This window comes from Blastocystis hominis, assembly GCF_000151665.1.
Source record: "Blastocystis hominis, Singapore isolate B (sub-type 7) whole genome shotgun sequence assembly, scaffold_15".
Lineage (NCBI taxonomy): Eukaryota > Bigyra > Opalinata > Blastocystidae > Blastocystis > Blastocystis hominis.
Genome location: NW_013171822.1, coordinates 179,878 through 205,021, shown reverse-complemented (window position 1 = coordinate 205,021; position 25,144 = coordinate 179,878). Strand labels below are relative to the sequence as shown.

The window sequence follows — 25,144 nt, the reverse complement described above, 5'->3', positions numbered from 1 at the left end:
GTATTTTTAGGAATAGAAACACTTTCTACAATTTCCTTGTTTCTGTGATTTCAACTTTCTCTATTAGTTGGTTTTGCTATGTTTAGCTGGTTCAAACCAAAGGTTGATCTTTCATTGAAGAGAATGAAGTGGTTGTGTGGTGATCGCATAATATTGTAGAGAGTTGCACAAGGAGATTATTCGTCTGCATGACGTTCCTGGAATCTCTGCTGATAGTGAACTCACAGAGGTGTTACGAGAACTCGCTGAAATTATGATTCATGGAGAAAAGAAGAGCGATTCTTATTTTGAGTAGGTTTGTGTTGTGTTTTATTTGGTGAAAACACTCATTCTGTGTGTAGGTTTTTCTTAGAGGAGAATATGCTTCACGATATTATTAGTATTATCAAGCAAAACCGCAGTAACAAAATTAAGATCCAGATCATACAAACAATTTCCATCCTCATTCAGAACATCAAAAACCGCACATCTTTATGTATGCTATTCTATGGTTCCATTTATTTTAGTTTTCATCTTGTCAAACAACCACATCAACGATTTGATCACTACACCCTTGGATTTCATGGATGAAGATGTCGTGTCTCAGTATATTTCGTTTTTGAAGCTTCTGTCCATGAATCTCACTCCAGATACTGTACAATTCTTCTATAATTATGTTTGTTCTGTGTGCGTGTTTTCACTCTTTCAGACGCAATCTGCCGATCCATTCCCCTTATTCTCTATCTGCAGCAAGTTCTATGACAATCCCGAGCCCATGGTTCGCATTGCCATTCGAACCATCACATTGAATTGTTTGAAAGGTACCCCCTTTAAAATGTTCCCAGCTCATCCTCCTAGTGAACGACAAGAACATCGTGAAGTACATGGGCCAGCCGAGCACACTGAAGTACTTCAAGAAGCTGGTCTACTACGTGATTTCGTTAGTTGTAACCATGAACAGCATGGTGGAATCGAAGTAACTCATTGGCAATGAAATCGATTTGCAGCAGCTTTGCTCGTGTTGGAGAGATGACCAACAACATCATCGACCAGCTTTTATTCCTGCAGGACGTGCTCAATATTCAGGTGCCTTGCGTGAACGAGTATTTGAAGGACGTGCTGGTGAAGGAGTTCTTTATTCGCTACTGCTACGAAGTGATTCAGCACGAAACGAGCACGGTGGAAAGAGGGGGAGAGGGATGAGGCGTAGCCGTTGATTCAGCTTCGAACGTCGATGTTTCTGCTGAGCAGCGTGCTGAACGCCATGAAAGAAATATCCTTGAATTGAATGGATTGAATGAATTGAATTGAATTGAATGTTGGGTGATGAATCATTGGGTCATTGAGTCATTGATTGAATCATTGAATTGTTCATTCATGGAGTCATTGAATCATTGATTGAATTGTTCATTGAATCATTGATTGAATTGTTCATTGAATTGTTTTTTGTTGCATTGAATTGATGGCTTGATCGATTCTTCAACTCTCCATCAACTCTCTCATCATTGACCCATTCTCCCCTCCATTCATTATTGTTCCACAGTGTTCCTTCACCCCACCCCGACCTCCAGAAAGACCTTCTCTCCCTCTTCTTCCCCGAATCCGACCACCCCGACGATCTCTACCGCCCCCACCCCTCCTCTCTCGCCGCCTCGCAGCCCGTCTCTCGCCGCCTCTCCGTGTAGGGATCGTCCTCCGCTCCGACGCAGCATCAATCTCTCTCCGTCCTCGCAGGGCGCTCCCTCGGAGAGCATCGCGCTCATCACCGTCATGGTACGCCTCCACCAAGTCGCTCATCTCCAGGCCTCGCCTTCGCCCAGCACGCCGCCCTCGCCGATCAAGGCGGACCCGAAGAACGGGGAAACGGGGAACAACTCGCAGAGAGCCGACGAAGAGGACAAGCAGCGCGAAGATTCTAAAGAAGTCGGACACCAACCAAACCCCGATCACTCCGTTCCGCGCCCTTCCCACGATGAAACGCTCAACAATGAAACGCCCCAGGAGGAGGAGAAACCCGCGGGAAAGACGTTTGCCGCGGTTCTCTCTCCGTTTTCGAGCGAAGTTCTGCTGCAGCCTTCCGATTCGTCGGATTCCGATGACGACGTCGTTCTATTGGTCGAATCCGATCCCGAAGGCGACGATTCCCGCGGGAATCCCGAACAACCCGACTCCCGCGGAGATGATGATGATGATGATCTGATGGCGGCTGCGGCTGCACGGAACGAATCGATTCTCCGTTCGATCCAGCATCACCATAACCGCAGTTACGACGTTTCCACGGTTTCTCCTCCTCACCACCAATCCTCTCTATCGGCCAATCTCCCGCTTCGTTTGCCGCCAGAATCGCCGCGCTTGCCGCCTCCGCCGCCCCCGTTCGATTCTCCGTTTCTCCATTGTCTGGACCCCGCGGACGTGAGTTCGTTTCCCGGTTTCCACGGTAGGATACGCAGCGATTGCAGGGCGTGCTGGTTCTGATGTCGGCGTTCCATCAGAGCGTTTATAACGGACTCACCGAGCCCGCGCAGCGCGAGGCCTGGAAGATCCAGACCGCACACAGCGAACAGACCGCCGCGGAGGACAGCCAGGAGCCTGCCGATTCTTCGAATTCGATCGAAGCTTCCAATGGAAATAAATCTGAACAATCGAATTCGATCGAAGCTTCCAATGGAACCAAACCCGATCAATCGAATTCGATCGAAGTTTCCAATGGAACCAAACCCGATCAATCGAATTCGATCGAAGTTTCCAATGGAAACAACCCCGATCAATCGAATTCGATCGAAGCTTCCAATGGAAACAACCCCGATCCATCTTCCAATCCTGTCGATTCCTTCACTTCCGATTCGGAGGAGCTTCGCGAGATCGACTCGCCCTCCTTCCACGGCTACTACCTCTGCAACGCCTGCTACGCTCCGCTGGTGTTCAGCAGCCTCGGCCGCGTGCTGCACGGCGAGACGCTCCGCCTGGTGACCGCGCAGTGCTGCGTGTACGTGCTGCGCTTCCTCCTCTCTAATCACATCTACGGAGACCTCCTTCCCTCCTCCCTCGTCCAAGACCTCGCTTCTCTGTTTCCACTTTTCCACGTTTCTCCACTCTAGCCTGCAGGAGCGCGCGGCTCGCTGCCTCCGCTGCCTCCACGCCGCCAAAGCGTCGCTCTCCAACCCCGACGATCTCATCTACACGTTCCTCATCGCCTGCGCGCAGACCGACGAAACCACCGGCACCGGAAACGCCTTCATGCCCGCCTTCGACTACCGCGGCATTCTCGAGAACGTTTTTTCTCTCTCCTCCCGCGGTGACCGATAGACCGCGGTTCTTTTGCCCATGGAAACCATCACCAACACCACCTCCGCCTCCGTTCCCTTCCTCTACCGCTACGAAGAACCGCGGGAAGGCGGCAGCGCGCAGTCTCTCGCGGCGTTTTCGCTGCAGCTGCGCATCTACCTGCTTCTCCGCGCGTTTTTCTTCTTCGTGGTCCGGAAACAACTCGCGGTTTTCCCGCCCGCCGCGCGGCACCCGGTCGCGATCTCCCCCGCCGACGACAACCCGCTTTCCCCCGTTCCTCTCGTCGAGCCGGCCGCCTCCCCCGCGGTAATCCCCGCGAAATACGCGGAGGCGGCGTCGAGCGTGGCGGGGATCGCGGTGGACGAGTCGGGAATCGATTTAGAACTGCAGAAAGCAGTGAACGCGCCGTCGATCCGCGTCTCCCAGCAGGTCGAAATCACGCGCGTTAACCGGTAACACTCCAGAAATCGGGGCTATTTCGCAGATATTTGTCGTGCTGCGTGGTGGCTCCGTCGAATTCGAAATCGAACTCTGCGTCGAGTTCGAAATCGAATTCGGGGGCGTGGAGCGGAGCTGGGAATTGCCCAGGGCGAGATAACGCGACGATGTATCTGGCGATCGGCCGCTCGCAGCTGTCGCTGCTGGAAATGATTCGAGGAAGCATGAAGGACGCGGTGGTTCGTCTGGTGTTCAGTCTGCACGAATTGGTGGACATCTGCATCGAGAACAACACGCGGCGGGTTCTGAGCGTGCTCGTGCAGACCGATAAAAAGCTGGAGAATTGCGAGCGGATGGTGGGGTATTCACTGCAGAATCGGCCCGGAAAGATCGTGTACAAGCTTTTGCTGCAGTTTGCGACCGCGCAGACGTGTCTGGAGGCGCAGCGGTGCATCATGGTGGCGCGGAATAAGGATATGGAGAAGAGGAATCGCGAGGTGGGAGAGAAAAGGAGAAATGATGCGTAGATTGAATCGTTGTTGTCGAATAACGCGAATCTTCGGGTTGTCCCGATTAACGCGGCAGTGTCTTCGGTGAACGAGTAGTAGTAGTAGAAGAAGAAGGAGGAGGAGGGGTTAATTCGTTTGCTGAAATGATGAAGTGGACATTTAGTGAATGAGTGTTTGCTTGGAGTGTTTGTGAGATAGAACCCTGCCCAAAATTGATTTTGAGTGGTTGCTTTTATTATTTATCACATTGTACACAACATTGATTGTTTTGGATCTTTCCATCATTTCATTTATCTCCGTGAATTTACATCTCACAATAAAAGCACGCTGCCAAGTCCATTTTCGATAGTTTGTTTTCCTCCATTACTTCATCATTTTTCCATTCAGCGAATCCCTTTTCCATAGCCCTTATACAACAAACATTCTAAGAAGTCCATTTTCGGTTGCTTGGTGCCGTGTCTTTGATAATTCGCTCATCCAGCGAAGGCATCGACCGAGCCGCTTTCAATTCTTCCACCAACCGCTTCTGCTTCTCCAGCATCTTCAACTCTTTCGTTCTCGAAGCAGCCTGCATATACGTGTCTCTACCATCAATCCCATCATGCAACTTCACTTTCGACTCTTCATCAAATATCCGTCCGAACTCATTAAATCGCTCTGGCCCTCCGAGCTCTGCCCACTGCGAAGCACAGGCGGGAATACAGCCAGTTTGGCTTCTTCCTCGGCGATGCGCTGCTCCAGTCTTTGTGGAATGAATGAATGAAAACGCTTTACATTTTCCGCTGCTCCAAAATCGATTGATACAACGCGACCGAAGGACCACATTCCTCCTCCTCCTCCTCCTCCTTTTCTTCTTCTGTTACTTCTTTGGGAGAGTGGTGATGACGATGATGATGATGATGCTGGACAAGTAAATGAATGAATAGAGATAGAACCCGGTGATGACGATGACTGTGACTGCGACTGCGAGAACGGCTCCGACTACGATCATCTACCATGCAATAAAATGAGAATAAAATACGTTTTTCTCGCGAAGTTCTACAAATTAGCACGAAATGAAAGAATTACTGTTCGGTGCTATATGCTCTTGATTTTATTATATCCACACTTTCTGTTCTCTCACGAGGTGGACTTGGAGAAGATTCTTCCCAAATATTCACGTCTGAGCGCATTTTCCACCGCTGTATCTCTCTTCTACGAAATTATTTTAAAAAGTGAGTAAGCAAACAGCGTTGGATCTCTTGATCTATTTGCCTGACCGGAAAGTCGTTCCGAGGAATTAGATCGAGATCTACGCATAATATTCCTATATTCCAAAATCTACCGACTTCCATAATACATAGACGGCATTATTATAACAAACAAAAAAGAGAGTGACTAAATGAACGTTTATTGCTCTATGAAACGGTGAGTAAAGCTCAGATTCGCCTTATTTTTTCATAAATCACAAAAACCACAAAAAGAACATATATCACAAGTAATCTAAGAGAACCAATCAAATCTGCTCCTCCTAGCCTTCAAGTGAATCAATGTATTATTTCCCCATAGAAAAGAACCAGTCTACCGTTCTTTTCTGCAGCAGAAAATAACTGTTGGAAGGATGGTTAGATCTCTGCTTGTTTGTGCTACTCTCATTCATTTCCGCTTCCAAGCAAATCAGAGTCAAATCATTCATTCATTCATCCATTTACTCATTCAATTCATCAAATCTAATAAACAAGAAACGTACCAAACCAAAATGATTTGAGTGAATTGAGTGAGTAAGTGAATGAATGAATGAATGATCGATCGATCGATCGATCGATCAATCAATCAATCAATCAATCGATCATTCGATCAATCGATCAAATGAACAACTCGATTTGCTAATTCAATTTCAGTTCTCCAACTTGGGTGAATTTGAGTCAAATAACTCAATTCAATTCAATTCAATTCAATTCAATTCAATTCAATTCAGTTCAATTCAAGTCAATTAAGAATAATACAAGATTAATACAAATTCAATCAGTATGATATCACAATGATGATTATAATATGATGATGAGAAACGTGATGATGTCAAAATAATTTCAAAAATGATGTCAAAAGTGATATTCATAATAATGATAAAATGATGTTACTTCACTTCGCTTCATTGCACTGCACTTCCACTCTACCATTCAAATTCACTCCAATTTCTATTATTTCTCTTTCTTGCTTTCTTTCTTGCTTTCTTTCTTCAAATATCCAAATATGCGCGAATTCATTTCCTTCACGCACAATCCATTCAACCACATCTTCAGCCATTCGCCATCGCGTTCCCCATCCATAACACCATCCCCAATCCTTTCCTGTCCTTCTTTTTACTATCAAACGATCAAATATTCGTTCAGCAACACCTTCAACTCATTGTCTACTCGTTTCTGAGTTTCCCCGTTTCCCCATTTCTCAGAAACACCTTCAGCAATCGGTTTACTCGTTCCTTCACTCCTATTCTCATCTTTTTATAGTAAAAAAACTCCCCAAAAGGTTCATTGGATTGTTTACTCGTTATGGTTCCGTTTATCATTCGCTCAGCAACATTCTCGACCATCACTTACTCGTTCCTAAGGTTCCCCGTTTCCACGATTCTTAGAAACACCTTCGGTTTTTGTCTACTTGTTGCTTTCACTCCTGATTCGATTTGTGGCAACACATTCAGCGAATCACTTACTCGTTGTTGAACAGAAAATGCGATCCGTGAAAGAACTCTCTAATGAATCATTCAGTGAAACACTCAAAGAAATAATCAATGAGCAATTCAATGAACAATTCAGTGAACAATTCAATGAATCATTCAATGAACAATTCAATGAACAATTCAATGAATCATTCAATGAATCATTGAACCATTCAGTAAATTCTTTCATGAGTCCATCGATGATTCATATCAAACAACTGTAATGAAACATTCGATGCTATTATTCGAATCACCGAATGATTCAATGATTCATTCAACGCATTTCTGCTTTCATAACCATTTCCATTCTTTGCGACTTCCTCGATTTCGCACTCGCATCGATCCGCTCTCTCTTCCATCCCCAAACCAACCAACACACACAAACCAACAAACCAACAAACACTCCATCAAATCAAATCAATTCATCACAGCTCTCTCCCATTCCTACTCTTCTTCGTCTTCATCTTCTTCATCTCATCCGCAATCGCAGCCGCCAATTCATCCTCAAACTCCCTCTTCAGCTTCTTCTCCGCCTCCGCCTTCGCCTTCTTCACTTCCTCCGACTCTTCCTCGTCCTCCACGCTGTTCACCGTCACGACTTCCGGAATGTAATGCTTCATCATCTGCTCCACGCCCTGCTTCAGCGTCACGCTGCTGCTCGCGCAGCCCTTGCACGCGCCCGTCATCCGCACTAGCAGCTCGCCAGACGACTCATCGAACGTGTGGAAGAAAATATCGCCGCCATCTGCTTTGATGCGAGGGCGAATTCGCGTGTCCAGAAGCTCTTTGATCAGACGGACCACTTCGCTGTCCGTGTCCTTGATCTCGTTCGGATCTTCGGGGATTTCGTCCGGCTTGAGAACAACCGCTTCATGGTCCGGAGAAGAGAAAAAGTCTAAAATGGTGTGGAAGATCGCGGGATTCAAATATTCCCACTCGACACCTTTCTAAAAATTACAAGAGAGAATAAAAAACACTTGGCGTGTTACACATATATAATCATTCCCGAGAAGGACGGATTTGACTTCAGGAATGTCGAATAATTTACTGGCAAGGGGAGAAGCGCGCGCTTCCTTCGTAGTATTGAATTCCTATCATCGAAAAAAGAGAAAAGAAGGGTACCATAGTATGCCCGAATTCTGAGGGAAGGACAGAAATACTAGGTGTAGGAAGAAATTTCTGCACGTCTGGATTCGGAGTTTCCTTTATCTGGACGAAAAGAGACCGGATAAAGGAAGAAAGGTTAGGACGAGACCATAAGCGCCTGCATTATATGGAAAACAATCTGGATATACTGCGCTTTAGGAACAACACCCTTAACGAAGGTAAACATCGATGTGAAGAATTTTATGACCTTTCACCACGCAGTGAGAATTACTATTTGACAGTTCAGAAGCACATATTTATAGGTATTTCACACGGCGCTTAAGTTTTTGGGCACTTCTCAAAAAAGGTCTATATGTTGCTTTTCTGAGTGAATTTGCCCGAAATAGAACATTTTGGATAGAATACCTCGTACCTTGTAATTTGTGGGATATCCCACAACTATCATTTATTTGATGTTTATTGTATCGATCACTCTTTGATGGAGAGCCAAGGCCCGTCAAAGGCAAGTGAGGATACTTTAAGCGAAAAACAAGAAACATCAGGTTTTAGGCAAGGGAAAAGCGTAATTTCTAGCATTAAAGGACGAACTCGTCCAGTTAGTGTCCTCCCAGGGATTTGAGAGGACACTTGTTGAGCAAACAATTGCTCGTTTACAAAATGAGGGTTTTACGATTCAAAATACTCCAAAGGCTGTTTTAGAAGTAATCAGTAGTTTGTGTGGAGATTCATCTGTGGTTCCTGCAGAAACTGATACAGAACAAGTGCTCTTTTAAAGTTGCGTTGAGTGTAGGTAAAAGTAGAGAACGAAGTACTGTCGCGCTTACAAAGAGCCGCTGCAGTTCCGAGCATTCTCAGTGTTTTAAGCGGTCTAACCAAGTGGTACCATAGCGTATCGATATCTGATGTGAGGCCGTTGTCTGAACTTAACGGATAGCGAATCTTGTTGTTCGATGAGCATTTGCTTTGCATCTTGTGCGAAAACATCATCCATTCGATCCAAACTCCCAATTTGAAGCCTTCTGTAATGGCCTATTTTTCCCTCTTGTTCGCTATTTCGGAAGAAGGCAGCTCTTCCATTTTTGAAGGACTTTTCTCTCTTTCCCTCCTTCCATTTCCCAAAGACATTTCTCTCTCTCAAATCCTTCCCACTTTTGTTCATTCCCTTCTCTCCACCCTTCCACCCAAGCCTTCTCTTCCCTCTCCACCAATCTTGTCCTCCCCCACGAATCCCTCTTCCCTCCAAAACTCCTCTCCTTCCCACCAAACCAAACTCCAATCCGAAGAAATCATGCAAATGATTCAATTCCTTCACGAAGCCGCACCTCGTTCCACCAATTTCAAACAATCCGAGCCGGCTTCGGTCGGCTTGCCGCACGATCGCGAAGTGTTTCAGCGAGTGCGGGGAATGCAGGAGAAACGGCGCGTTTTACTGGAAAAACGGCGTCAAATCGAGCGGGAATTGGCGGAATTGGAGATCGAATTGAACGAGCTTGCGATGGAGGAGTCGAAAGCCAAGGCCACTTTTGAAGAGCAGTTGCAAACAACCGTAAATTCGATGTTGACTGTTTTGAAAAAGGAGCAAGCAACGAAAGGCGACGCCTCGTTGCTGGGCGTGCAGTCGAAAATCCTTCAGCAAACCCACCAATTCGCACTTATGGCAGTGAAGCAAATTCGGCACATTCGATCGGAAATCGATCAAATTCGCAGAGAACTCGAACAGAACGAGAAGGAGCGAACGATTCTGCAGACGCTGAAATTGAATCGAAATCTCGCAGAGATCGAAAAAGCGAAACAGGCGAACGAAGTGTTGATCCAGCGATGGACGCGCGAAGAGCAGGATTGTGTGTCGAAATGCTCGCAGATCGAGCGGGAAATCGCATGGCTTGCTTCCCACTTTGATTTGTACAGACCGGACCAGGAGCATCTCGCACATATTTATTCCCTGTTCAGTTTGGTGGGGGTTTCGAGCACGTGGAAAGGGTTTAGCGCCATTTCGCGATTGGTGGATTCGTTCAGGGAAGCGGATCGGGCTCGTACTGGAGAGCAGAGTCAACAAGGTCAGAAAGGTCAACAAGGTCAGAAAGGTCAACAAGGTCAGAAAGGTCAACAAGGTCAGATAGGTCCGAATAGCCAGAGAAGTCGAAAGAAGGAGGAAAAGGACAAAGGAATCAATGCGGGTCGAAAACCCAAACGACGGTGGAAAACAATTCCGCAACCTCCCGCTTGTAGTTTAGATGAGATTCAAAAGGAAGAGCTGTTAAAACGACAGTAGCTTTTTTGTTTGTTGGTACGAATGTGGAGCACACCTTCCAGGACTCCGGTATATCGCAAAGAACGTAATTTTTCTAGAATGACAGATACCTTTAAGAACAATTGGAAACAGCTGCTCAAAGATATCCCCCTACAAAACCCTATGTACGTACGACTCCCAAGAAAGAGAGTGATCACGAATTCTGTAGTTTTATTGCACATCAAAGTAAACCAGCTCTGGAAGAAGAAGTACTTGATATCACTTATATTTCAGATATAGATAAAGCAATTGAAAGAGTTAAATAAAAGATTGGTGGAGGAGAATGGCAAACTAAGTAATTGCTGCAACGAAGGATGAAGAGTGTAGAGGCTCAGCAAGTTGAATATATTCAGAAAATAGCAGAACTACAGAAAGACGTTCTTGACTTGCAAGTGTTCAAGGACTTGCTTTTTACACGGAACAGCGTTGTAGATTACTTTAACTTTCAAATCACAACCAGCCTGAGTACTGCAAAGAGAGTTCGTTCCAGAAGGTCACCATCAAGCCAACAAACCTCACTCCCTCTGTAACCCGAGGTAATCGAATCGTTTCTCTGCGACATAGTGGAGGACAGTCTCATTCTGGATCCTCCCGACACGCCCAAGCGCGACAATGTGAGGAAGCAACCATCCTCCCTCTTCCCAGACAGTCCTTCCTTCCTCGCTAAACGCTGCCGCTTTGAGACCCCCATGAACGACACAACCAACACAATCGAGCTAAGCGAACTCAACCCACCCAACCCTTCTCATCTCCCCCCTCGAACGCTTCCTCATCTCGTTGAATCAACCCACATCGAGCAATCTTCTCTTCACCTCAGCGGCCAGCGCGCCGCCAAGCCACCCCAGGAAATTAGCTTTCAGTCCATTTCCTTGCAGGACAACGATCCATCCATCATTCGTGACGTCGTTCCCGCGGTTAATTTCGATGGAATCAGTCTGTCGGGCATAAACGAATCATCGATTTCGGAGACTCGTTTAAGCGCAGCGGGCGCAGATTCCGCCGTGCCGAACGAGGAAGTGAACCCTGCCGATCTCAGCTATGAAGCGTTGCTTCGCTGGGAGCAGCAGCAGGGCGGCGTGTTGGATGAGCGATGGAACGAAATGCGCGAATCGACGATGCGAGTGAGGATTGAAAGGGAGGTTGAGTGTGATAGAAGCTGGAGTACAAACCGTTCCGCGAAATCGTGATCGATTCGAGCAATGAGACGCATGGAGCGTGCTGTATTTGTACGTGTGAATACGATGTGGAGGAGGACAATGAGGCCGATTCGATCTGTCTGCTTCCCTGCTCGCATATCTTTCATAAAGGTGGGTGAATGAATAGGAAGACGATGATGTGTAGCTTGCTTGGATGGGTGGCTGCGAAAGAAGTGGACTTGTCCGTTCTGTAAATTCAATTTAATGGAGTGGATGCATTCTTGTTGTGTTTGTTGTGAACAAAAATCAATCAAACAAGCAATATAAAAGACAATTGAAAGTATTATTTAGAGTAATCATCAATTGGACCTTGGATGAAGTACATTTACCTCCATTTATCCCTACTGTCACTTATCCATCTTGTCATCCATGTTAAGCAGACTGACAAGTAGATAGATGAATTAGTAGATAAACAATAAGGCAAACGGGCAACCCAAGGTTATTGTCGACCCATCATCCACTCCAATCATCATCAATTCTTCTTCACTCTCCTCTTCTCTGGTATATTATTCAATCAAACAAACAAACAAGCGATCAAAAAGACAAGCAACTCAAGGTGAATAAGATGCATCGTCCATTCCATGAATCACCTTTATATAACCAGTTTCTTTCCTATTTATTCTTTTCCCCCTTGTTATGACCAACAACACAGCTAGAAAGACAAACCACTCCATGCTATTTACGACTCATCGTCCATCTTGTGAAGCACATTGATCACCAGTTTCTTTTCCTCTGCAAACACGTCGTCGTTCTCTTCTACTCTCCACCCCACTCCTCGTTTCTACCTTTTTCGGGAAGCAGGGAGCCGATAAACTCTACAAGAGCTTGTCGATTGCTCACTAAAATTCGTCGAACTTCCGCTGATTTGTCCGGATTCGCGACGAATATCTGCTTCGAACCCCCTCCGCAATCTCACTTTGAATACGTTGAATGCATCGAATTGGATCGAAGGGTACTGCGAGCAAAGCAAAACCATGAAAATCTTCAAGTTCTCTGCCGACTTAATGAAGTGCAGCATGATCTCAAAGTTGCTTTTGTCGATTAGAAATTCCCCAAGCAACTGTTTGTGAGTCGATTTGATTCGTTTTGTACGTGTAACACAATTCGTGTGATGACGTAGTTTTCGGATTCTAAGAGGGCGTAGATCCAAGAAAAAAGCTGGTTGTAAAGCGGCTTGGATGGCCTCAAAGCGCTGCTAACGATTTGTTTGTTTTTTCGAAGGAGCTCGCGAATGGACTGGAACACATCCGAACAAACGTCAAAATTGGGATCGAAAGCATATTGAGTGAAAAGAGGCTCGATTAGGGACGGACGAGAAAGAAGGAGCTGATGAATGGAACGAATCTTGATACATTCTCGAAGCATTGTTCCTGCGTTTATAGATAGCGATTGTTCACCGCAGCTAGGATGATAGGCAGCACAAATCCAAACCAAGTAATGATACACTGTAAAATATCGCATCCCTCCAAGGATGTCATGTAACTCGAAGAAAATTTGTAATGGTCACGATTTAGTAGCGTACAAAACACCAGAGTGAAAGATTTCCTCTCCTAGTCGATATTTCATCATGTCTGGGCCCACCTCGAATGAAAGTTTTGGAAATGCTAAAAGAACCTGGATAACGACGTGATTTTCGATGATCTCTTTTGCCAGTTCCTCGCATTCTTCAAGAATTGGCTCTCGATCTCCCTTAAATTAAGCTAATAACATAGATAATACCTTTCCAAACAAAAAGTTTTGCATCTGCCAAAAGCGTTTATTTAACTATCAATAATAAAATGAATAAACACAAACACGACGACCATATTTGGGAACGACTTGCCTAATCACACAGTTCAGCTCAAACAAGCAAGCTTGAACGAGTACCGGGGGCGTTTTATGATAACCCAGTAGTCGTTTAAGAAATTCCATTTTCGCAATAAAGATTTGAACAAAGCATTTCGTGTTTTCCAAAAATCAAGCTTCTTTTTCTACTCTCAAATGTGTTTCAGATGAGAATTGCCTAAAAGCAATTTTAAGCTATTATCGAGACTGACTAGGTGTTGTTACTGCATGAAGATTTGTTATGACTCTTTATGATTAAGTAAGATTTCATGACTAGAGTTTCGAAAGCTGAATTACTCGATGCTCTGTCTAAGGATACACTTGTGGGAAAGTGGATTCCTTTTTAATAGTAGAGTCCCGAAGAATTGCTTCCATTTTTGCACTATCAACTGGAGAATGGCTTTGCGTCCAGATTCGATTTGCAGGATTTATTGCCGTTTCTAAACGACAAGCGGTTTACAAAAGTCATTTTGGACGTGCTTCCGGCTTTTGTTGCGAATTCTGCAGGTATCTATACTATCTAAAATTCATGGATAGAGCGGACAAATCAGATATTCGAGCATGTACTCAAGCTAGAGCTTCCTAGCTCCGAATTGGTAGTGGCTTGGTTAAATATGCTCGTCCATTTGGAGTTGTCTAAGGAGAACCGTCTTATCTTAAAGCGTGCCTTGTCAATTCGTCAACAGAGTTTTTCCCCACAGGAGCGAGCTGTTCTATTGCGAACTCTCCTTTCAATCATTCCCTCCAAACAAGATATCACTTTCCAGTCAAACATTTCTTTCTTACTGCAAACCACCCCATTCTCGATTGTGGAGCCACTGCTTCCTTCCTTTTCCTCCAAGCCAGTGCCTCTAACGTTGCTCGAGGAGCTCATTTACAAACCTTTAACACCCGATTCCCTTCTTTACACTCTTTATTTTGCGAGTTCCGATGTGTCTTCTCCTTTGCTATCCACGTTGAAATCGCGAATCAAAAGCGGACATCTTACACACTCTCTCTTCGAACAAGCAGTGGCTCGCAGTTCTGCGATGACATCCCAACTTCTCCAATGCTTCCTGCTCGTTGCTTCTTGGGAGATAGAGAAAGAGTTTCCATCCTTGAAAGCGTGGGCAGTGATGCAATCGCCCGGCTTTTGGGTGAATTGGTTTGAGAGTGCGTGCTCATTATATCAACGCGATGCGAAAGAGTTTCAAACCGCATTGATGCAGCTAGCAGAAAACAGAACCGTCGAAAGCCATTTACGAATCCTTTCGCTGAGTTTATTGAATCATTGTCGAAACGAGGTGTGCGAGAATATAGCTCATTCTCTCCGGAATCATTACCATATTCTCCCGCGAAGCACAATCGCTTGGTATGGTTTCTTGCTTAGAGACTACAAAGGAGACATTCAGTGGGTTCAGGAAGTAGACGATTTCACTTCCATTGTCCTCATATCATCCATGAAGTTGCCTCTTCGGGATTGGATCGCTCTGCGATCGAGCCATTCGCAGGATTTGGATGTGATTGCTGAGAGAATCCGCATGGGAATCAAATGCACTCCGTATTGGTGCTGCTCGATCGATGCAGTGGGGAATGAATTTGTCAAACGGGTGGCAGACAAAAAGAGTGAGAGCGAAATTCTTGAGCTCTTTGAGAAAATGAGACTCATTGTGAGTCTTTGCTGTGGGAATAAGCAATACGATGGTGAGGATGTGTATTGTCTCTTATTTGAAACGGTATGCTTTGGAGATTCCATCCGATCTGGAAAGAGTGTGAGTATTGCAGAAGAAAATCGGTTTTATGATCGCTTTGATTTATTGATTCCTTGGATGAATAAAAAGGGGTATGAGTGGATGCGTCTGGTTGAGTTCTTATCATTCAAATCGATTTGCACTTTGAATTCGCCTCGTAAATGGAAGTGTCTGTGCTATTCCGAGTTTTACTGGACTGAAGAGGAAACAATGCGAACAATCGAAATCATGAAGGTGCAGCCAAATGACTTGTACAATAACTTGGTGTTTCTCCGGTGTTGTCGCCGTGTCGGAAAGCTCCCAGTTCCCACTCTCATCGATTTGTCTTGGGACGATCCTTCCATGCTGTTGCTGCTTTTGCAGCTGTATCCGTCCGATTCTACGATTTTGTCCGCTTTGAGAAACGATTCATGGAAAGAAGTAGATCCTATTGTGATTCCATTATCGATTCGGGAGTATAACAAGTTTGTTGATATTCCAGACGCTGTTGTGATGCTGCTTTCGTTACTGAAAGAGCCGACAAGTTTTGGTCATTTCTTAACTCGCTCCTTTCCTGTAGTGAAACAGAACGAAGATTCGTGTTTGCTTCCTTCAGAGAAGCGAAGAAAGGCCAACTTTGAGGCTGTGATGAAGCACATCGAGCAGCTGGCCGCGAATGAATCGACCAATCAACAGTGTTCTTCGCTCGAGTTTCCGTTTCTAAACCCGTCGAATGAATTTCATTTCGGGTTGACTTGTTTGGATATGTGCGCTGTTCGGTGTGAGGAACTGCGCTCTTGGAGAGAATATGCTCCTTGGATCCAAGGGATCGTGGAGCTGCTTCAGAGTTTTGATGTTACAAACATTTTAAAGAAACAGAAGGTTCAGGTGGAACCAATTGTAATTGAGAAGGTTGCTCGAGTGTTTGTGGCGTTTTTGAATGGCATTCTCCTTGATGCTGGAGAAGATGAAGATTGGAGTGGATTCGTGGAGCAAATAAGAAATAAGGGACTTATCAGTAGGGATGTGAAGGACTTAGTGGAGTGTGTAGAAAGCACGTTCCATTACAAAATATAGTAGGATTGTTTGTATAATTTCACTGCTGTTTGTAAAAGAAACATGGGGGATTGCAATGAAAGTATTATGACTTTAGCAACAAAATACATATAGACTCCTCCCGGGACAGTGTTGAACGAAAAACGCACATAAAAGACTTGCTGCTGATATTCGTATTATCGTTTGAAACATTTCTGAAGATATGGAGAAATATCTATCAATCAGGATTTCCCATACACTAAATACTTCTAAAACGTGGAGATACGACCTTCTTGAATGAGTCTTCGCCTAGTTTGATATATTTTAGATTCGGAATATCTATGATAGCAAAAACAGATAGCTGCTACTATTCATATTCACCGTGGTCACTGTAGAAAAATTCAATTGCCGAGAGCCATCAAGCACAAATAACGATGGAAGATCTAAAAAAAACAAAAAACAGAATAAATACTTTCCATTTCTAAAGAGCAATTATTATCATCTGTTCCATATAAAGCAAAATATCCAAGAGAAATAGACTCCAGTTGAGGTAAATCTATTCATGATAATCGTTTTTTGCTTTGGGTTCCTACCTTGAAATTGTGTTAACTCCGATCGAGCGAATGATCCCCACCCCAAAACAACGTTTTTGAGGCTCGGCAAATCTATATGGTCATCACTGTCATAAGTGATCAAAACCTTGCAATGAAAGAGCACAGCCATAAAAGTTGAATGATTCCTTATCGAGTGTACCACAAGTAAGTGTTTCTAAATTGGGGAGATAGGCTAATTGAAACTCTCCACCGAAATCAGAAAAGCTCCACTCGGCAACCTCAAAATGTTCCAGCTCCTTGCAATCAATTAAAAAGAAAGACTTCTCTCTATTCTTACCGTAATTCTCTGTTTTCTCAGTAAATGACATCCTGCCTATTTTGATTCTTTTCAATTTAGGCAATCCACAAATTCGAACTGTCTGAACTCTTGTAAAACTATTGTCTCCAATCTCTATATATTCTAATCTTGAACAATTGCTCAGATCCAGCTCATAAACGTCGTTACAACAGTCTGAAGGTACAATAATTCCTGTTACTTTAGAATTCAACTGAATTATGTCTTCACTTTTTGTTATCGTCAATACATAGTTAATGTATTTGGTTCTCCAAATTGACCACAACAGTAGACAATAAAGTAGAGCCAGTATAATGCCAACATAATAGTACTGTAAAAAGAAAATGAAGGCGAGTGCCACAATGGCAGCACCCAAAAGAGTAACGAATATTTTTTGGCTGTAATATGTACACTTTTTCTTCCCTTGAATCCATTTCCCATTATATGTTGGTTTGCCGTTTTTGTAAGTTCTTCCTTCACCATGTCTCATTCCGTTTATAAAATTACCTTCATAACTTAAATTATTTCCACTCTTATCATATTCTTGTCCAAAACCTGCTCTCATATATCCAGAAGATAGTGTGTTCACGAATCCACCTTCATAACATCTTTGTCCATTCCGATATTCAGTCATTTTATTATTTACAAATTTTTTTAGCGTGATTTCTTCTTTTCCATCCTTGTAGTGGGCAATTTTACTGATTTGGCCATCCACATATACATAGCAAATTCCCTCGAAGTTTCCTTTCTCATTTCTTTTGCTGATGCTCTTCACTTTTTGGTTTTCATCCAGCTCCATCCAATACCCTTTCATATCTTCCATAGCAATAATGTTTCGCTTCTTTCCATGTTCATACATTCCTTCAAATAAGAGGCTTCCATCCTCACGATACTCTTTGCCCATTCCTTGTCTCAATCCATTTTCCAGATTTCCCTTGAAAAAGATTAATCCACTATTATAGTAAAAGGTACAAGGGCCTTGAGCAATTCCATTTCTAAACTCGAGTTCTGCTATAACTATTCCTTTAGTTGACCTAATACATGCTGGTCCTTGTAATATGTGCTGAGAAATATCACATTCGATAGTATAGCCGGCATGAGGAGATCCGACAACTGAAGTGATTCTTTTACCATCACCGGGTATGTTTGCAACAGGAAACTGAGTAGAAAAAGTTTGTTCCCACCATTTATCATCTGCTGGGTCTACACTAACATTTACACTAATACTCTTTAGTTCAATATTACCGCTTGGTTTGAATAGCTCTATATTGCTCATCTGATGAAAAGTCGATTCTGTTAAAATTACTGAATAGAAATTAACGGCTGTTATTTTATGGCCCATTATTAAACTGAGGTAAAGTCGGATTCATTCTCTCATTTCTAACGTATGTTAAAGCAGCTGCACGAATTGAACAACAGGGCGTAAATAAATCGATAATGTACGAAAAATGAAAATAGAACGGGAAAACACATTTTCGCTACAGACTTAACGCTTCATGTATCTATAGAATATATATGTGATAAAAGAAAATAAGGTGGCGTGTTTCATGATTATATATTTATTTTAAGGTATGTAGAGGTATAAACATTAGTAAAATCCAATTATCTGTTTTTAAGTGCAAGCAAGCTCAGGTCTATATCTTGTATGAATTAGTTTGTTCCAATGGATGGAAATACTTCTAAGTATTCCAATCAAGCCACATTTACACAAACGACTTTACATGGGACAGTGTTTCTTAGTTGTGCGTGTATCTCGCGGAAAATCCATAATAGCCACTTACCACACCCGAATCGCAGTAATTCTACGTTAGGAGAGAGAACTCGAGCTACTGTGTTTAGAACACTCCAATTTGCTAGGAAACGTCTAGAACATATATAACCGCTTTCTTTCTCCATTTGTTCTGTATAGTTACACAGATATGTTTAGCCGAACTCAATAGTTCAATGAATTCCCTTTTTCAATGCTAGAAATTCCAAAACTATAGTAGTAGTACATATCATTACAGAGCACTCACACTAAGGCCTTGATCTCTTCCAACAATCCATTGAAACACTACAGAACAAGTAGTGGATGTTTTGATTTGATTTTAATGTATATTACAAAAAGCTGATTCGAAAATTAGAATCAGCTTGAAATAAAAATATTTGTGGAATTCAAGAAAACCATATTTATGCTCTTAAACATTATATTCTAACAAAATAAGTAAATGCACCAATTTTTACTCCCTAAAAATGTAAAAAATCCATTGTGGCATAAGTGAATCCTAAATGTGTATTAGAATATAGAGAATTCACATCACTAATACAATTAGGAACAATTTCTATAATTTAATGATAAATGGTTACGGTAGTGTGAGAATGTATATGATCCTTATAAAATAACTATGTGATTAGGTGGGGCAAACTCAACTTTTGAACCAATGAGTATTTGGGTGGCAAAGAAAACATATCTCGAAGAATAAAAAGGAAAAATGAAGTGATTCTAGAACAAGGAGATAGCTAGTACTAATAAGTCTAGCATGGATAATGAAAATGGTAAACAAATAGGCGGAGTGACAGAATATGATTATGGTGAAGCAAATGCAACAGCAATTTGTGAAAGAATTAGAAAATGACTAAATAGGAAAGTAAGATATTTGTTGTTGTTAATATAAAAAATAGAATGCAAAAATGGAATAGTGAAAACCAGAATGGAATAGAATGGAATGGAATATTGGAGTAAAAGAACAGCATCGAGACTTCTCAGCGAGTCACCCACACTGGTACTAACTCGACTCGTGATGACTTAGCTTCCTAGATCGGACGGGTTAGGGCGCTTTCCATTAGATATGGCCGTTCTCATTTTACTTCCATTCACTAACCTATTTATATATCACATTCTTATCATCACATACTCGTTCACTCACATATTTTGAATTACATTTCTGATTCTTCATCAACTGCAATCGAGAACAAATGATTCCAGTGTTGTGTTTTCAAACAAACAAAAATGCAAACATTCTACACATACATATTTAGTATTTACTTCTTCAAATTCACCAAGAACTTCGAGATTCCTGCATTGTTAGGAACGAAAGTTTTATCACCTTCGTGCCAGTTCGCAGGACAGACTTCTCCGTGTACATCACTGAACTGAAGTCCCTTGATCACACGGATCGTTTCATCCACACTACGACCAACTCCATTATCATTTATATAAATATGACGGATTTTCTGATTCGGATCGATCAAGAACAATCCTCGGAAAGCTTGAGCATAATCCAAACCCGATTTATCTTCATTGTATACTCCATAGTTCTTCATCGTCTCACGAGTCACATCCGAAAGCAACGGAATATTGATAAGACCACCCAGTCCACCCTCAGAACGGGATGCCTTCAACCAACTCAAATGAGTATAAGGAGAATCTCCAGAAATTCCAAGCACCACAGTGTTCACTGCAGCCAACTTGTCCGCAGCATCATTATAAGCAAATATTTCGGTGGGACAAACGAAAGTCCAATCCATGGGATAGAACAACAGAATTACCCACTTTCCCTTGTAGTTATCAAGCGAAATATTGGAAATTGTTTCAGTTCCTTGAGCTCCATTCAAACAAAAGTTGGGAGCAGTTTGACGAATCGTGACGGGCATTTCTTAACTTGTATAAATATAGATAGATAAATAAATAATTAATGAATATTAATGTAGAAAGATAGCTCATTTTTGAACAAAAAAAAGGTTGGGAACAAATGAATGAAACTCCCTTCTTTTCTCGAGGATTGTGAATATACAACAATCGAACAGTTTTTGAATGACTATGTTGAACATTGCACTTGATACCTGAAGCAAAATTAATGAGTACTTCAGAATTTGATGTTTGGTACTTGAAGATGAATGGAGCGAATATTAAGTTGTTCTGTTGCTTCCAATGTTGTGATGAGATCCAAAAGAAACAATTCCAATATTGTATTGAACCTCTATTACAAAGTTGAGGTAATTCTATTTGTAACTTGTAATTCACAAGTTAAAAAGTTGAAAAATATACTATTGTCCAAATCATAACAGTTACAGTGACTTTCTTATTGCAGATCAACCTTGAGTGTTTCCATTCTAAACGAAATGCGAAGGAATATCACTCTTTTGAAATTTCATTCTCTTCTTATGTATAAACCACACATTTCATATAAATGTGGTTCTAAAGAACAGAGTGAAAATGGAAAGAAAGTAAATACATTGACGAGAATATAGGCAAATTGCCATATAAAGAGTGAATTCGTAGAATAGGTACAATAATGGGAAACAATTAGATAGACTGCAAAATATAAAGGGAAAGGTATATAATTTGTTGGTGGGTTACATAACACTTGGAAAGCTAAAGGCAGTGATACTCACTGGCTGTGACGACAGTTTACAATGTTTACAAAGTAAGCACAATGACGAATACACTGTGAAAAAACAGTATGCCCGTTCCAAAATGGAATCCTCAACATATTATACAAAAAAGAAGATGATGGAGCTCAAATAGGCAGAATTATATGATTTAAATAGGGTTCTGTTACTATTGTACAGTCGATTGATTATATTCTGGATCAGCACAATTTCAAACATATAGAAAACCGTGATATTAGTGAGAACAAGAAGGAAAGAGAACCAATAATGACGAGGAATCCAATGGAATGCTTCTTGAGGGGATGTGGAAGGGGAACAAGCTGGTGGAGATCATCCGCAAGATCGAGGGAACTATTATGATTGAGTTCAAGCGAAGCGGTAACAACACCATCACTTCGAATCGAATTCCCCTCTATGTGGGCGAATTCGTGTATGATGAATCGAAAGAATCGTTTCTTCGAAATGGTCGAGGATACTGGATCGATGAAGAAACTCGGATTGCTACTCGCGAAGTGGAATGGAAAGATGGAGTGGAAGTGAGTGGAAGAGATCTCTATGATGGATGGCATATTCATTCATTCATTCACTCAATATTACTTGTTTATTTAATACTATTGCTATGTTAATCACATTGCATTTCACATTGTTTTGTTGATCAAATAGAAAGCAAGGTTTTCATTCATAGGATTCATGGATTCCATCCATCATATTATTCAATCGATTGTTTTGTTTAATGATACTATGATTCCTAAGTAGTAGGCAAATGATGCAAAAAACGCGAACCCATTTCCCACCCTTTTTACTACGAATCCATGGCGAAATAGCCCTAAAAATCGGAGTCTGAGGGGTGACTTTGACAACATCACTTTTTTGGCTTTCATAAGAAATTTCCCCTCATTTTGAACAAAATGCGCGTGGCAAAACTACGTGAAAGCCATTGCTTGCCTTGCTTGCCATGAAGTGTATTGTTATGGTGACCAAAGTAAAGCAACTGCTCCTCTACATGTCATTCAATCGGTAATGTCTGAATACCAGTGTATACACGTTGTCGTCCAAGATCCATCGCTTGTTATCCGTGCACGTCATAAGGGTCTTGGTCTGCTCTTTCGTGCTGATATCGAAAACCTGGTTGTTGATGCGTTTGAAGCTGCCTTCGATCACTGCATCTCCCTTCTTTTCTGCCTCAAAAACACGCTTGTACAAGTCGATGTTCTTCACACTCATCCTTTCTCCATTGATCACGACATTGCGAGGAACTCCCTTTGCTGCATTGTGTATCACATGCTTCTCGTCGATCAGACAATACATCTTCGGTCTCAGTCCCACGAACTCCATGATGCGATGTCCGTTGTGCTCGTCCTTGAAGATGGGACCAGGCAACTTCTTGTTGAAGTTGAGGAACGAGTCTAATGAAGGAAACTTGCTCTTGTCCACTTCATACTCGTAGTAGTTCACGAGTTCACCATAGAAGTAGCTCGTGTTGTCCAATTCCGAGAAGTCGAACGATTTGTACATGTCACACATCTTGTGAACGATGTTAGCGCGATCGTGCAGTTGTACGATGAGCGAGTCCGTGTCCTGACCCAACAGCTCCACGGTGTCGAATGTCGTCTTGAGCACGTTGTAGTAGAAATCGTAGATGATGTGCTTGGACATGTCGATAATGGCGAACCCGATGAAGAATGGCTTCTCCACCCTGCGCACCGGTGTATTCAGCTTGATGCCGATCAGATTCTCGGAGTACATGGTTGTCCCGGCGATCATGTCATATCCATGCTTCTGAATGATGGCTTCACGTTCATTCCATGTGTTAGCGAACTTCACTTTCATCCGTTTCAACCCAGTCTCCACAAATTTGCCATAGGTCGAGTTTGCCAACAGCTTGTACAGGTTCTTCTCCACAGTGGTCTTGGACTTCGCTCGTTTCTCACTCAGCATGTTGACATATTCGAAGATGAACGGTGCCTGCTTGAATCGAATGATGTGGTGAATGTGTGTGACACGATATCCCTGTTGAATGCCCAGTTGCAACAGTGAGTAATGCACGAGATACTTTTGACGAGGTACAAGATCGCAGATGAGCTTCGGTGTATTCACCTCTTTCACTTTGTCCACAATGTCGTTCTTCTCAGCGTACTTCTTGATTCCATCGGAGTACATGCCCGCCTTCTGTACGGGGAAGAATGGCAGATCATTGAACTTGTCGTGGAGTTCCACTGGTGCCTCGATGTCACACTCGACGAAGAATCCATACTTGCCGAACGTCTTGAGTGATTGAATCCACCCATTCGGGTCACGATTGATCCTCTCCATCACTTCTAGTCGCTCAGGTACACCCACCAACTCATAAGGCATCATTCGATGCATGGCTCCACCATACAGGTTGTTGGCGTCCAGGTAGTAGATGCCTTGGGACGACGTTGCTTGCTCCTTGTTGTCAATGTCAACCTTGGCATGCCGTTTCACGATCTGTGTGATTCCTCCTCGCAGGTTCTTCAACAATCGCATGAAGTCATCGACTTCATTTGTCTCCATCAATCGAATGCCCTTGCTCTCATAGAATTCACCCATGCGATTCAAGAACACTTTCACCAGTTGTTTCTCGGCGAGGCCCTCATTCGCGTTGATGCGCATGATGTACTGAGCCCATTTCCTTGCGAGGGTCATGAGGCTACTCTCACTATGATCGCCCTCCATTGTCACCTTCAAGAATAGCGAATATGCCATTTGTGGTGCTGTGATGTAATGCATTGGATCAACACCGAATGCATTCAGTGTGGTGTTTCGGAAATGCTCGAATGCATCAGCCATGAGAGTCACATCGAGTACATTGTACAATTTGTAGTATTCACCCCATGTCTTGATACCGAAGGTCTTCCACAGCTTCACCATGTGATCATACTCGTCTTGGGGCATCATCTCTCCCTTCATATCATCAATGCATTGCTCACGAGAAGGAATGACTGTATTGTTCAATGACTCGTACGACTTGATGAGACTGTAGAACATGGGTTCTTTCCGTGTCAACAGATCGATGTATTCATCACTCCATTGCTTGCCTCGAGACGGGCAGTACTTGCGTAGTTGTTGTTTGGTGTGCACATAGAGGTCCAAGTTGCCTCCAAGTGTCTGTGCCACAATGGAACGCAGTGGACTACTGATGAGCTTCAACGAGTCCTTGAATTGAATGCCATTGTATTCGATCTGCATTTCCTTGTCCTCAGTGGTTGGAATGACTTCGAGATTCCCGCCAGGCATCGTCGCGATGAGCTTCATGATGAATGTGAAGTCATAGTGCGATCCATTGTGGAAGTAAACTGGCAGACGATAGTTCTTCTTGTTGAATGAGAGCTGCAGGTTACACTTGTTGCAACAGGTGCAGATGTACTGCCCGGCTTCGAAGAAGCGCACTTCTTCATTCCCTGTGGTGTATTTACCTGCCACATGTACATGATGTCTAACCTTGTCATCATCCAGTTTCTTGTGGCAGAATGGACTCACGGTTGTTGAACGAAAGTCCTTCTAGACCTTCTATGTCTTCTCCAATGGCAATTCATCGAAGAGATACGTTTTCACACTCTCTTGCAATTGCACGAGATAGTCCATGAAAGGACGAAGGTCTTCTTCGCTCTCGTGCGGTGCATGGAAGATTCGTAGTTGCCAATCAATGGCTGGAATGCGTGACACGGCTAGACAGGACAACATGATTGGCTTGTGTCTGTTCTTGTCATCAATGGCTGACTCGAAGTCAGCGTACACGAAGACCGGTGCTGGCATTTCGAATCGCTGGTTGGTGAATCGTAACCGAGTTTCCT

At 43.1% G+C, this 25,144-nt stretch overlaps 9 protein-coding genes; 5 read left to right on the top strand and 4 right to left on the bottom strand.

The window, feature by feature from the left end:
- Window positions 1-360: 360 nt before the first annotated feature.
- On the top strand, window positions 361-1,196 carry GSBLH_T00001974001 (uncharacterized protein; the record flags this gene model as incomplete). Its single annotated transcript, XM_013040467.1, has 4 exons — window positions 361-475; window positions 507-655; window positions 689-955; window positions 987-1,196. 4 exons carry the CDS (start codon window positions 361-363, stop codon window positions 1,194-1,196), a joined length of 741 nt encoding a protein of 246 aa, XP_012895921.1.
- A 1,881-nt stretch (window positions 1,197-3,077) lies between these two features.
- On the top strand, window positions 3,078-3,720 carry GSBLH_T00001973001 (uncharacterized protein; the record flags this gene model as incomplete). XM_013040466.1 has 2 exons in its annotated part: window positions 3,078-3,252; window positions 3,286-3,720. Exons 1-2 carry the CDS (start codon window positions 3,217-3,219, stop codon window positions 3,718-3,720), a joined length of 471 nt encoding a protein of 156 aa, XP_012895920.1. The 5' UTR covers window positions 3,078-3,216.
- Window positions 3,721-7,315: 3,595 nt separating this feature from the next.
- Window positions 7,316-8,242, bottom strand: GSBLH_T00001972001 (Scaffold protein Isu1; the record flags this gene model as incomplete). XM_013040465.1 has 4 exons in its annotated part: window positions 7,316-7,856; window positions 7,887-8,000; window positions 8,032-8,173; window positions 8,205-8,242. 4 exons carry the CDS (start codon window positions 8,240-8,242, stop codon window positions 7,335-7,337), a joined length of 816 nt encoding a protein of 271 aa, XP_012895919.1. The 3' UTR covers window positions 7,316-7,334.
- Window positions 8,243-8,494: 252 nt separating this feature from the next.
- Window positions 8,495-10,002, top strand: GSBLH_T00006359001 (uncharacterized protein; the record flags this gene model as incomplete). The annotated part of the gene is given in 5 exon segments (XM_013040464.1): window positions 8,495-8,558; window positions 8,590-8,727; window positions 8,807-8,895; window positions 8,951-9,970; window positions 9,985-10,002. 5 exon segments carry the CDS (start codon window positions 8,495-8,497, stop codon window positions 10,000-10,002), a joined length of 1,329 nt encoding a protein of 442 aa, XP_012895918.1.
- A 1,457-nt stretch (window positions 10,003-11,459) lies between these two features.
- On the top strand, window positions 11,460-11,725 carry GSBLH_T00001971001 (uncharacterized protein). XM_013040463.1 has 2 exons: window positions 11,460-11,613; window positions 11,648-11,725. The coding sequence occupies exons 1-2, from the start codon at window positions 11,506-11,508 to the stop codon at window positions 11,705-11,707; spliced, it is 168 nt and encodes a 55-aa protein (XP_012895917.1). The 5' UTR covers window positions 11,460-11,505; the 3' UTR covers window positions 11,708-11,725.
- A 456-nt stretch (window positions 11,726-12,181) lies between these two features.
- GSBLH_T00006358001 (uncharacterized protein) lies at window positions 12,182-12,867 on the bottom strand (the record flags this gene model as incomplete). Its single annotated transcript, XM_013040462.1, is given in 4 exon segments — window positions 12,182-12,258; window positions 12,288-12,341; window positions 12,358-12,562; window positions 12,595-12,867. The coding sequence occupies 4 exon segments, from the start codon at window positions 12,865-12,867 to the stop codon at window positions 12,182-12,184; spliced, it is 609 nt and encodes a 202-aa protein (XP_012895916.1).
- A 7,081-nt stretch (window positions 12,868-19,948) lies between these two features.
- GSBLH_T00001970001 (uncharacterized protein) lies at window positions 19,949-20,591 on the bottom strand (the record flags this gene model as incomplete). XM_013040461.1 has 1 exon in its annotated part: window positions 19,949-20,591. The coding sequence occupies one exon, from the start codon at window positions 20,589-20,591 to the stop codon at window positions 19,980-19,982; it is 612 nt and encodes a 203-aa protein (XP_012895915.1). The 3' UTR covers window positions 19,949-19,979.
- Window positions 20,592-21,631: 1,040 nt separating this feature from the next.
- GSBLH_T00001969001 (uncharacterized protein) lies at window positions 21,632-21,955 on the top strand (the record flags this gene model as incomplete). Its single annotated transcript, XM_013040460.1, has 1 exon — window positions 21,632-21,955. The coding sequence occupies one exon, from the start codon at window positions 21,632-21,634 to the stop codon at window positions 21,953-21,955; it is 324 nt and encodes a 107-aa protein (XP_012895914.1).
- Window positions 21,956-22,328: 373 nt separating this feature from the next.
- On the bottom strand, window positions 22,329-24,886 carry GSBLH_T00001968001 (uncharacterized protein; the record flags this gene model as incomplete). Its single annotated transcript, XM_013040459.1, has 2 exons — window positions 22,329-24,809; window positions 24,842-24,886. The coding sequence occupies 2 exons, from the start codon at window positions 24,884-24,886 to the stop codon at window positions 22,329-22,331; spliced, it is 2,526 nt and encodes an 841-aa protein (XP_012895913.1).
- Between the last annotated feature and the right edge of the window lie 258 nt (window positions 24,887-25,144).

Excerpts from the sequence above, each read along its gene's own strand:
- GSBLH_T00001971001 (XM_013040463.1), top strand. The coding sequence starts at position 11,506 with ATGAGACGCATGGAGCGTGCTGTATTTGTACGTGTGAATACGATGTGG. Across the intron at positions 11,614-11,647 it reads CTCGCATATCTTTCATAAAG|CTTGCTTGGATGGGTGGCTG; the intron begins GTGGGTGAATGA and ends GATGATGTGTAG.